This window comes from Fomitiporia mediterranea, assembly GCF_000271605.1.
Source record: "Fomitiporia mediterranea MF3/22 unplaced genomic scaffold FOMMEscaffold_1, whole genome shotgun sequence".
Classification (NCBI taxonomy): Eukaryota; Fungi; Basidiomycota; class Agaricomycetes; order Hymenochaetales; family Hymenochaetaceae; genus Fomitiporia; species Fomitiporia mediterranea.
In genome coordinates, this window is record NW_006760386.1 from 6221106 (window position 1) to 6233119 (window position 12014).

A 12014-nucleotide genomic window follows, 5' to 3' on the forward strand; every position below is an offset into this window, starting at 1 on the left:
GGTCGTTTGTGGCTTGTGCAAGTGCAGGCTTCACACAGATCAAGAACCTTTTCCTTTGACCGTCATGTCGTGGTAAATTCCCACGGTTTGGCGTAGGGGGGGTCCTCACCCACAATGTGTCGGTCAACACAGTCCCAGCAATGCCTAGTCATAGGCAGCACACCCACTGGCTGTACCGACTTTCGGTACTAGTCTACCCCTTTGACAGACGCCCGATCGACTTCGATCGTGGCCAATGTCTGTTAACGTCCCACATGCGCCCTTTTTTTTTATCTTTCAAGGGCTTGCATACTCTTTGTGTTCTGGACTTTTCTCCAGGCCCAGAGGATTGTCTTGTGTATGGAGTCATACTTATAGGCTAGAGACTTTGAGATGTACCCTCAGATTAGGCTGGGAGCTCGAGGGCAATGTAGGAACTTTGGTTCCTCGCCCAGACGGCTGTACCCCTTCCTGGGCTGGGTTCTCTTAGACTTGATGCAATACAAGTTACCCCACCTGCATATTTCCCTCTATACCCCTGTTCCTCTTACTTTTATTATTATTGTGTACACTGGGTGAATGCCGTTTGTAGTAAGATACGCGTCTGATAAACTCGACAAGCTGTGTGACTCACGTGATGAAACCTTACCTTCCTAATGCAGCCTCCACAATGAGCACGAAACTTGTCCATCCAGAGACCCAAAACTCAAAAAGTAGCACCATTGATTTGTTGTATTAAGCCTTCTCTACAAAATGATGGAACAGAATTTCTTAAAAGTGAATATTGGCTGAGTTATTTTGCAAACTATGTTTTTTGCTCTAAATGCTGTAATTATACTTTTCCAGCAGTCTGGTAATTTTTTAATTTTTTTCCTTCAGATTTCGCCACCATTAGATAAGGATATATGACAAATAATTGCTATATATGTATATTACATATTAATATTTATAATATATAGTATTTGTCATAATGATCGGATGGTGTAATCATCTTGATAAAGCTACAAAATTATAGATACAGACTGTAATGGTCAAATATTTTATTGTTGTAATATTTAACTCTATCTGAAAATAGGCAAGATTCTCTTCTCTGTATTATATAGAATCATCTTTGGCTGAGGCAAAACTTCAAGTCAAAGTTACACTCTGAAATTTCGCCGTAAGGGTCCTTCCTAATTTGGTAAGCGATGGTTGTGACCGTGACGTGACTGGCTTGTTGAGTTTATCAGACGCATATCTTAGCTAGTAGGGGCGCTTCACCAATATGACAAGAATCGTGATGATCAGCTGAGTCATCGGAACGATCACGTGATTTGATCTGACTTTCCTATCTTGGATTTGGATTTGGTGGCTTCGGTAATATATTGTTGTAAGTGGACCTTGATACAGTGATTATCCCCTCGCAGCAAGAGGTTTGTAGCACATTTTCTTATCCTTTGAGCCAACTTGCATCCGGGAAATCACAATGTATGATGCATTCTTAATGTCTCATTGGGAATTCGAAGAGTAGTAGCAGAGCCAGGCATTTGAAATCGAAAGTGCTGATGTCGTTTGATAATTATAACGTGTAAGTGTCGGAAGGAGGAGAACGAATATATCAAAGAGTAGTAGATCGGGACAACAGATTTATACCAATGCACAAACGAACAGATTACACTATAACCAGATTAAGATGCCTCTGTCTTCACCCTCTTCATCGACCGAGATTCTACATGTTCCTTGAGTAAATTGACATCGAAGTAGATTCTAGACTGTGCGACGTACTCGAGGGCTCAGCGCTAACACTATGCCCGTTCAATTCAGTACCATCATCAAAGGTTCGTTTAGAGCTAGGGCCAGTCTTTGGTCCACCGCCTACAACACGTTTAGATAAGTAAGGAATTCATGCTTTGACACCGATGGTTTATTAAGCGGAAACCCACCTGTATTCTGGGGAGTACTGGATATGTATTGATTAATGGTATCGACCAGTGAATTACTCGGTGTGTAAGCTAGAACGATTGTTTATAAATGATGGTTAATTTTAATCAGTGGCAATTGCGAAAGACAGACCTTCTCCCTGCTTAACAGTTGGTCCATCTTCACTCTTTACGACTGGCTTTGTACCTTCTAGATCTTCTCGTTAGAATAGTTTATTCCGCACGAGAACATGAATGCAAGCTAAACCTTCACTGGAAATAGAACCCAATAAAGACGAAACAGCCTCAGATAATGCCGTTGACGGACGATACTCTGTACAAGTAAGATAAACATTTTGCGACGAGACCAATCTTTTCCAGTGCGCACCTTCGTTTCCTATATTAGGCTTCGTGTCTTCTATTTCAGACTTGAGACGTGAAGCAAGGCGAGCTTGTGCGGCAGCATCTAATTTATTTCGAAAAGATAAGGATGGGCTTCAAAACATAGGAAAGATTGGAATGAGAACCTTCTTCGTAAGGATCGAGCTTATCGACTTTACCAGATTTAGTTTCTTCCGGTTGACTCAGTCTAAGTCGTGACTGCATCTGCAAGGGAGGTTGGTAAGGAGAAAACGAGCTCGTTGGGTTATTAGCCTGTGGTGCGTCATTGGAACTGCTGGTATCTTCTGTGATTTCTTGATGGACAGCTGTAAGTAGATCATCCACGCTTGGCTTCGCCTCGTAATCAGGAGGCCGATGTTGCCCGTTCACGCTGATTGGCTGGGAGGAACGTGCATCTGGCTCTTCGGTGTCGCTTAGATTTTCATCCGGTGCTTCTTCGTAGTCAGGTTCTGGTGGATGAGGTATCGGGATAACGAGAGTTCGCAGCCTCTCATCTACAGGAGGTATCTCCGTCCACTCTGGATCCGGGTAGTCCCAGTTGATCATGATGTTTTGAGGTAGGTCATCTTGTTTGGGGAAGAACTCTGTCCATTGACCTGACAACAAAAGATTGAAGATATTTTAAGAAAAATTACTTCTGCAAAGGTGGGAAGTACTACTTGTGAGGAGAGTCAACTCACGCTCAGCCGGATCACCTTTCAGCGTCCAATTGTATAAAAATATGTAGGAAACCTTGTCAGCCAGGTTGACTAGGAAGTACCCGAGTCGGTCAGGTGGTGTAAGCAAGTGCGGGGTTAATAACTTAAGGGACGTGCGTACTTTTGCCTCGGGTCTCGCGTTTAATCTTATCTACGTTCACGTATCCCATAAACTTTATCCATCTATGAAGCCCTAATCCGACTTGTACATCAACTGAAGGGCTGAGTCGAGCTATGACCTCGTCTCTCTTCAAATCTAGTCAGCCACAGGATCGAGATGCTGTTTGGACAGTAATGCTAAACGCACAGTATCCATGGTGTAGATATTCAGAATGACATTCTTCTCGTATGGTTTACGAAATGCAATCCTGAGCCATGCTCCAATCCAGTCAATTTGGGTTTGTTTTCGAGGAAGGTCAAAGCTTTTCGCCCAAGGGTTTATTATTACGACGTAATGATCGTCATTGTCTTTTTCATACGTGGTTCGCTTTAGTTTCTTGGGCATCCTTGACAGTACCAAGACACACGGATTACAATGAGAGTAGAAGTGACGGAGAGGACTGGAAAGTGGGCCTGCGCAGGTGATTCCGAGGTGATAGGACAGAACAAAGAGGCGAAGAGTAAAGTCGTGGCCGTGGTAGATTAGATATACCAGCACAGCAGATGATGCAACAAGCACTCGATATTGATGAGTCCTAGTTGCTCTGTTTAAAACGTACAAAGGCAAGTGTTGCCTATTATTTACAGCAGCGTGGTGGTGGTGAAGCACTGAAATTGAAAGATCACCACAAAAGGAGAAAATCGCGAGTCGCGTAGCACGTGCTGTGCTCCCACCCACAGATAATCAATAACGTCTTCTCTCCTTCTGCATCGTTACATGTAACTCGTCTCATTACCAGGATTACTTTTTGCTTTTTTCCCTAGCGCCGATTTGGAGTGTTTCACTCGGTCCTCATAATAAATTCTGCTGGTAGCATTTCTCTGGGATACGCTTCATTTTTTTTCGCAAAGTACCTCAATGTCGGACACTTGTCTGCGCGAGAGGCCTGGCAGCCATCCAAGTGCCATCTCTCGCCAGCTTTATGACAGAAGCCCCGGTCGTGTGCTAACGTCGCTACCAAACTCAACTCGATCGTTATCTACTCTCCCATACGACGTTCTGCTTAATATCGCGGAACTTTTAGAACCTGACGATGTTATGAATTTACGAAGAGTGCGTAAACTTCCAGTTAATGCATTTTCAATTCAACTCTCTCATAACGTACCTGCAGACTTGTAAATCTCTCCGAGACTTTGCCCAATCTCGTGCGATATGGCTCACTTTCGCAGCTAACATGCTCGATGCTTGCAAACCGTTACCATTGAATGGATTCCAAAGAATACGAGACCTCCACACTCCAGCTCTCTCAAACTTAATACGGCGTGGACGTCGTCTACATCATATTTGGACGCAAACGGACCCGAAGCTTATCAGACCATACAAACAGGTTGCTGCACCTCGACATGAAGATGTTGTCTGGTTATCACCGATTACATCAAAATATACTTTGTGTTGTACGAGGACGGGCAGGGTGCTTTGCTGGGACGTAGGTAAAGCCGAATGTGTTGCATCATGGTCTTCGGGCGCAGACTGGGAGATATGGAAGTGTCGAGTCGAGTTTGAGGAACGAATCGTGTATTTCGCAATGGCGAAACGGGGTGTGAATGGGTAAGCTGTATGATGAGATTTCCTAGCCCGTATACTCATGGAGTTTAGCTTTGGGACGGATTGTCAATTGATGGCCCTACATTTTCCTGGCGAGGACAACGGGTCTGAAGAGGCGCCCTACTTCAGCAAACTAACAAGCTTCTGCTTTCCTGGACATGTTATTAGCGTCTATCTCTTGGATCCCTTACGGAGATTGCTATCGGCATACATCTGGGTAGAAAGGACGAACCATCTCGGGTTGTACGTTCTCTTGGACTGGTCGATACCCCTATACGTCTTTTTAAATACTGGTATATCCTGCGTAAGCAACCCAGCTTCTCGAATCTTTTCTGACAAAGCTAATATTATTTTTAGGACCCCATGTCGCGCGAATGGTCCTGTATAGGTTACGACCCAGAAAATGTCGTCATCCATGCCGAAGAAGAAGTCCGAGGATACCAATTTTTCTACCCTTACACATTCCTTCAAACACTCGCAACACGTACTCCTCCGCCCGCGAGACAGACAAATCCACCACTCGTACCTCCTCCGCGTACCGTCTCTTCGGATTTTATCCCTACAGAAAACCCTTTTGAGAGCAAATTCATCACGCAAAGCTCGCATTTCGTTCGTCAATGGTGGCCCATGATTCCATACACGGAACGAATTCGCCGACGAAGTTGTACAATTCTACTGCAGACAATGACAGTACCACCTCCCGCGCCTGGTGGTCCACCTCTAGGTCCACACGACCCTCCCCCAGGCACTCATCTCTTCACTATTGCACAACATTACTTTAGCATACCATTACGTAAGGAACAGCTGCGATGGTGGTATATACGTGAACCGTTTGAGATCGTGTGTTATCCACATAACCCGAATGCAGAAGCACAGCAAGCGGATGAGGAGGTAGCGATTCCTGTACCACCGCAGGTATCTCAGCAGGCTATGGCTCAATTGCAGGCGGAGCATGAGGCTGCAGTGCTGGATGCGAACGCTGATGATAACGAGGATGAGGATACATATAGTGAAGTTACGCAATATGCAGACGAGGTGGAGACAGAAGTGCAATACCAAGTTGGCGGAGACGCCGACCCTGATTCCGACTCACCACTGCCTCTTCCAGTACCTCCACCAGCCGACGCATCGCAACAACACCAAGCCGCCATGGCAGCAGCAGCCGCAGCCGAACAAATGGACGACGGTGTTGCAGTCGTTCCTCTTGTAGCCGTCGACTTTGGTTGTGCTGCCTGGCTTGAATACGTCAGTTTTGGAAGCGACGACTTGCGTGTACGATACGTGACGTTCCCACCTGTTCACATTGACCGTGCTGCGGATGACTATGTTGGACTATCCTCGGAGAGAGACGTACATACGCTTGAAGTACCACCGGAGATTGATTTGAAGCATGTATGCCATATTGGTTTGGATCAAGCGCAGGGGACGATTATCCTTGGGATGCGGAGGAGTAATGTGTATATTTTGAGATATCACTGAGCGCTAGCGATTTTCCTTGGTTATTTGGTTGGGTTGGTACGTTTCTACTTTGGGTTATTTTCGAGTTGATTTGTTGATGGAGGGGGCTTATTGGATTGGACTAATGTAAATCAATCATAAACGATATCCAGGAAATTGTGCACTTTCATGTATATCCCTGATGATGTATATCCTTGTATTTGTATATCCAGACATAGACACGAGTATCCCACTTCAAACGTATTTGAAAGAAGTTGTAACATGACTCGTCATTAAAATTCATGGCGTTAGAGGTTACGATATCCAATTACTTGTAGTGAACAGAAAAAAACAGTGATACGGAACTGGGATATAGCTACAGTGATAGCTACGCTCATATCGTACATACACATGCAAGCCAAAGCAAAAATATAGAAAGCTCATTGAAACCACCAGAGGTCAGACTACAAATTAAACCAAGACGGAGAAATAAACGCCCTCTGTTGAAAGGAAGGCAGAGGCCGAAAAGAAATCTTACGACAAAAAATCAGAACCGAAGGGTAAATCACAAAATGACGGACCCGAATTAGGTGCAGAAATCAAAATTGAGACATTCATATTGTGCAAAACCTCCGCACATCCTACGCCGTCCGACCAGCAGTGTTAAGTTTCACCACCTCCACCTGTCACGCCAGCACTTTCACCGACACAAATACCACTAGTCTCGCTCGCGTTCCCCACTATCCCAAAGAACCTCGAGTCCTGGAACAAACTCCGCCACGCCTCCATATCCTCAGGTAACATTGGCAATACACTCTCTTCGCCTGTTGAGGAACGCATGTCGAAGCTTACATCGAAGTCGGAGGTGAATGCGCTCTGTGGCGAGAGGCGAGGAAAGGGCGGGAGGTTGACTGTGTTTGGAAAGGGAAAGGAGGCGGAGGTGTCGTAGACTAGGGGGTCGCCGAATGTTGGTTGTCGAGGTTGCACAGTAGGATTTTGACGAGGTTGAACGTGAGTTGGTGGTTGTGCAGGCGGAAACGTCGAAGGAGAGGCTGAGTTTGACGGGCCGACATTGTCGACGAGCATGTCAGGAAAGTTGGTGAACGCGCTGAACACATCCAATCCACTGGGTGATCTAATGGAAGAGAATTGGGAAGGGCTAAAAGCCTGCTCTCGCAAATTCGTTGGATTGTAGGTAGTTTGGTCAACTTGCATGAGCGAACCGCTAGTAAATGCGCTCGTATTTGGTTCGCGTTCTCGGTTAGAAGCATCAACACGACCAGTCTGATCAGGGTGTTGATATCCCGAACTGTCGCGCTTGTTCTGCGTTGTGTTTGTCCTATCCGCGGTCCACGTCTGTTCTGTAATTGTTCCGAAGGCCAAGGCGCCAGAGTGTTCCTGTGAGTGCTGCGCATTCACACCGGTAATTGATGGCCCGGATACAAACGATGGAGACGAGCGCGAAGGCGGCGACTTCGCAGCAATCTCCGGATCTTGCAAGATATTAACCCGATGTATTGGTTCAGGAGCGGAATCAGCTTTAAAATTTCCTAAGGCCTTCTTTCCATCACTAGGAAACTCTTTGTTTTCTTCTTCAGAACCTGAGCTGAAGGCAGGGCTAGAGATGATCTGTGATGGGACGAGATGCCCGTGTCTCAACAGTGCTTGTTGTGCTTGTTCTCGCAGGGTGAGTAAAATAGCCTGAGGGAAGCGGAAATGGAAATTAGAAGTAAGCGCTGTGACTCGAGTGAACGGTAATTGACGGGAGAAGACGCACCAATGCACTTTTGACGAAAGGATGTACCTGTGCTTTTAGGAACATCTCAACGGCGAGGTTGAACTCCACATATGCCTGCGGTGCAAGTGCGGACTCCGATCCATTTGCAGCAATGGAGCCGAGCATCGTGGCTCCGTGTAATGCGTGAGCCCAGATAGGCCAGACCCGCATAACGCAGTGTGGGTTTAAGTCGAACTGAGTGCGAGTAACACGTAGCAACGTTGTCGCGCTGCGATACGTGGAGAGGAATGACGGCGCGAATTGAGAGCGCATTGGATTATCTGGATGTTCGATCAACGCACGAGCAAAGAAATGGCGATGAATAAGCATTAGAACTTGGTGTCGGTCACGATAGTCAGCAACATGCCAAGACGATGATGTATAACCCGACACATACCCATGTCTCTAAGGAGATTAATCTCAGCGCAACATAATCCTCGCATTCCTGTACTATCATATCCCTGCGGGTATGAGAGTATTGGACCTTTACTCGGACCAAATGCACGTATCCTCTGGTCCAAAGCCAATATTTCGGAGTACTTTACAGGGCGAAGCGTACCGAGCTTACTAACAACGTCAGTCAATATCTCTTTGACATATCTATGACGCAGCCTCCATATTGCTAATGTTTAATTGAATCAGGTCCTTCAGAAAAAGGCAAGAAAGTGATTTAAGGGACGCACAATCTTCTCCCTCTGCCTCACACTGCGTATTAACAACGTCCGAATCGTCCGGGAATTCACAATCAACGACAGCAGGGCTGAATGTTGCAGGTCGTCCGGGACCAAGACTCTGGACAAGACGTGAACGTCGAATTAAAAATGATAGGAAACCAATACCTACTTTCCACACGTCAACCGAATATAGTTCCCAGAACACACGTCTCCTTCGTTGAATGAGTTTCGGCGAAAGGTTGAAGTGAGCCGGATCACGGTCTACATCGTGCGCAAAAAGAATTCAGAAATAGCATATGTGCAGAAGCTGTGTTACCCACTTAGACCGATCTGTTGCGAAACGGTCAGACAAACTGCTAAGAGAAACATGAAAAGAGAAAAACAACGCACACTTGCTGCAAGTGACAGAGCGAACGACATCATTTTCCATGTCCCCTCAAGATCTCCCTTGCGACACGAAAATAATTCATATGAACCTAACAGAGCTATCGCTTGAACGGCGTGAAGACTAGCACCTTCGAAAACGGGCTTGAGACTAAGCGCCGTTCGAGCGAGGTGATAGTACAAATCTGCTTCGTCGTTCCACGGAGGAAGCGTTAGATCTGCTGTTGCGCCGCATGCGAAGACAGCAAGCAGCAGTGCCAGAGCATGTGGGTCTATCGCAGATGAGGCGCTCGATACGCTACTCTCAGATGAACCAGGGCTACTTTGATCTGAGCCGGGAGTCTGTCGCCGCCGTCGATAGATATCAGGAATTAGCTCTTCGGTAATTTGTTCGCGATCTACTGGTCGGAAGAACCATGATAGATTTTCGAGGTAGGCTTCAACGAGGGAAGATGCGCGGAGATACGAGGGAAGTTTCTCTTCAATATATGCCTGTATTTCCTGTGCGGGTAAGAAGAGTGGAGTGAACGGGAACGTCCTGCTGAGGTATGAGACAGACGCTGGGAGTTTCAAACTCGAGTCCATCATCGACAACATGTCTGGCACACCCAGATGTCGCTTCAAGCAAGTTAGCTAGAATTTATAAGAATGTTCTCGTAGGTAGCTCACAATAAGTAGTGCCTATGCAAAAATGTCAGCTGCAATTAAGACTGAATTCGGATTGTTACGCACGTCGGCGCCCCCAACGTATGTCTCCGTCCCTTTGTCGGTAACCGTCAATGTTCCAAAATGGTCTAGAAAGTCCACCCCGACAAGGTCCTCCTTCTCCGGCGGACCTTGCTGGGTGGTGGCATTTTTTATTGCTAGAAGGTCTTCTGCAAGCAGCGGGTGCTGCGAAGAAAAGACGGAGCTGTGCGATATTTGAAGCGCATCTTCGAGTTGTTGTATTCGCTTTGCCATAGTCGAGATCTTGTCTTTGAATGCACCAGCTTCTGCAGCGCCAAGCCGAGAGCCCTGACCAGGTGCGAGAGTTCCTGTACAAGGATACGTTAGAAACGTGGCGTAAGGCCTGTTTCTGGTCAAAATAATCCTCACCGTTTGGGCATATAGATTGACATCCTTTCCGGACGCAAGAACTGCAAGGAATCTATCTCTCTGTGAGTCCGAGGAAATATTTAGTTTCCATGGAATACATACCGCCTTATCGCATTTTAGTTTATGTCTGCAGAACTCGGTATCAAAACACGTTACAAGACATTAAATGACATACCTGCGGCACTCGGCGCAAGATATTTCACCCCTAGCTCTCCTCTGCTCGACTGGGTCCTTACCTCTCATTGTCCTTTCAGAGGGGGGCATTAAGCGACGATTGTCAGGGGGGAAGAGATGCGTAGCTGGACCTGCAGGATATACGGTTATAGCAGCTTATGCAAGCGTCTGAAGTAGATTATGATGAGAGAAGAAGCGCGAGAATTCTGGTTACCTATGTATTTATCAGTCTCATCATAATCATTTTGGTATGGCTTCATTGTTACGGGAATAGTCGTTGGCTGTGCTCGCTTGTCATTTCTCTGACACGCTAAGTTGGACTCACTGCGATTGAAACGGCCTCGATGAGCAAGTCCTTCGGCAGCTTTGTCCTGGAATGAAAACACGTGCCCCCACGTGGATCACCAACTCGGTGACCGTTTCATTACTCATTTTACTCATTCTCCAATTCTCCAGTTCAACGGCTTTCTGGCATAAGAATATGGTTGGAACATCATTGCATTTTGCACGCAAACTGAATTCAAGATGGTTGTGAATTGGTCAGTCGGAACAAACGTTGCGCTTACTAACAAGGTTGCGGACAGAGATACGATTCGGGGATTTTCGCCGAGAAGCAAATGAGAATTCGCATTTTAGGTCGAGTCATGGGCGGTGAACGGAACCGATTTGTCAGTCAGAACCATTTCCATTGACCGCAGCAGGGCATGGATCCACGTTTGCTTGAGTGGGCAGATCTAGTAGATCACCTTTAACGTCATAACAGACTTGCAAGACAGCATCCGGATTCTTCCTGACTATGAGGCACCATCTCACCTCAAAGAGCGTCAAGGCATCCATCTGTTTTACGAAGCGTCCAACAACATCGACAATGCATAGGTTTCATGATTTGTAGGGATCTTACGTGCAAACGGTTTGTTTCGACGGTGGATCAACCCACTGATCAACTCTCCCAAATTGATACTGTAGTACAGGTTGTCGCCGTCGAATGTCTTAACATTGCAAGATGTGCCAAGATATTCTAGGCCTCTCTAAAGCTCCAATATTGCTGTGCAGCAAAATGTGGAATCCTATGCAGGAATTGCGTGTTTCGCACTCGTTCTTTTATCGACCCTTCTTCCATTTCTTGCAGGCGAGTAGTGAACATAACTTCGTGGTGATCGCTTGAACAAAAACTAATATTAGGTCTGAAGCTACGCGGGCTACAGAGCCGCGTTCAAACTGCCTGTTTTGTTTTTGCTGGAGTCAAGGTACACATTTATTATGCATTTATCTCAAGCATGACTCGGAAAAAAATGTCCTCCGACTTCTCGAAGTCAGACATCGGATTCTCTCAAAGATGCGCTGTCACGGACAATGGATCAAAAGAGACTTCCTGGTCCCATCGTTCCACCTACGCATCAGGCGCTAAGTATAGTAGGAAGCCTGAGTGTTTCCGGCCACTAGGAAGCCAATAGTGCTTCTTTAATGTTTCAAATCCGCATGGAAGTCGCACGATTGTACGACCATCAGCAAACGTCCACCGAGTCACTAGAAGCGTCTCAACTCAATTATACCCGTACTGTCGCGGCGCCCCTTGCGGGCCAGACCCACATGTGGGCCATTTTACTATTCCTCCCCCAAATTTTGCTCAAACCTCATAAAAATTTGTAGATATGTAGCTAAACATCTAATAAATATATATCTAAAAATTTGAGACGGAATAATGAGCAGTAAAAAAGTTATTATACTTACAATCTGAAGAGTATGAAAAATTACACTTTTGGAGTGAACCAAACTCTTTCCCACACAATT

At 46.0% G+C, this 12014-nt stretch overlaps 3 protein-coding genes across 3 annotated transcripts; 1 reads left to right on the top strand and 2 right to left on the bottom strand.

Moving 5' to 3' along the window:
• Positions 1 to 1646: 1646 nt before the first annotated feature.
• FOMMEDRAFT_25372 (uncharacterized protein) lies at positions 1647 to 3482 on the bottom strand (the record flags this gene model as incomplete). Its single annotated transcript, XM_007262118.1, has 9 exons — positions 1647 to 1687; positions 1744 to 1833; positions 1902 to 1970; positions 2032 to 2094; positions 2266 to 2343; positions 2405 to 2875; positions 2960 to 3028; positions 3099 to 3225; positions 3285 to 3482. The coding sequence occupies 9 exons, from the start codon at positions 3480 to 3482 to the stop codon at positions 1647 to 1649; spliced, it is 1206 nt and encodes a 401-aa protein (XP_007262180.1).
• Positions 3483 to 3904: 422 nt separating this feature from the next.
• Positions 3905 to 6353, top strand: FOMMEDRAFT_16680 (uncharacterized protein). The gene is made up of 4 exons (XM_007262119.1): positions 3905 to 4190; positions 4249 to 4685; positions 4734 to 4986; positions 5040 to 6353. The coding sequence occupies exons 1-4, from the start codon at positions 3996 to 3998 to the stop codon at positions 6159 to 6161; spliced, it is 2007 nt and encodes a 668-aa protein (XP_007262181.1). The 5' UTR covers positions 3905 to 3995; the 3' UTR covers positions 6162 to 6353.
• Positions 6354 to 6423: 70 nt separating this feature from the next.
• Positions 6424 to 10301, bottom strand: FOMMEDRAFT_138174 (uncharacterized protein). The gene is made up of 12 exons (XM_007262120.1): positions 10225 to 10301; positions 10152 to 10176; positions 10050 to 10101; positions 9687 to 9988; positions 9624 to 9635; positions 8961 to 9572; positions 8891 to 8900; positions 8740 to 8831; positions 8580 to 8688; positions 8294 to 8518; positions 7897 to 8231; positions 6424 to 7820 (listed from the first exon to the last, which is right to left on the bottom strand). Exons 1-12 carry the CDS (start codon positions 10290 to 10292, stop codon positions 6783 to 6785), a joined length of 2880 nt encoding a protein of 959 aa, XP_007262182.1. The 5' UTR covers positions 10293 to 10301; the 3' UTR covers positions 6424 to 6782.
• Between the last annotated feature and the right edge of the window lie 1713 nt (positions 10302 to 12014).

Bases quoted from the DNA above. Each gene is read 5' to 3' on its own strand.
- FOMMEDRAFT_16680 (XM_007262119.1), top strand. From the start codon at position 3,996: ATGTCGGACACTTGTCTGCGCGAGAGGCCTGGCAGCCATCCAAGTGCC. The intron at 4,191-4,248 runs GTGCGTAAACTT...ACGTACCTGCAG, and splicing joins ATGTTATGAATTTACGAAGA to ACTTGTAAATCTCTCCGAGA. The intron at 4,987-5,039 runs GTAAGCAACCCA...TATTATTTTTAG, and splicing joins TAAATACTGGTATATCCTGC to GACCCCATGTCGCGCGAATG.
- FOMMEDRAFT_138174 (XM_007262120.1), bottom strand. From the start codon at position 10,292: ATGAGAGGTAAGGACCCAGTCGAGCAGAGGAGAGCTAGGGGTGAAATA. The intron at 8,689-8,739 runs GTAGGTATTGGT...CGTCTTGTCCAG, and splicing joins ATTCGGTTGACGTGTGGAAA to AGTCTTGGTCCCGGACGACC. The intron at 8,232-8,293 runs GTATGTGTCGGG...ACCGACACCAAG, and splicing joins TAATCTCCTTAGAGACATGG to TTCTAATGCTTATTCATCGC.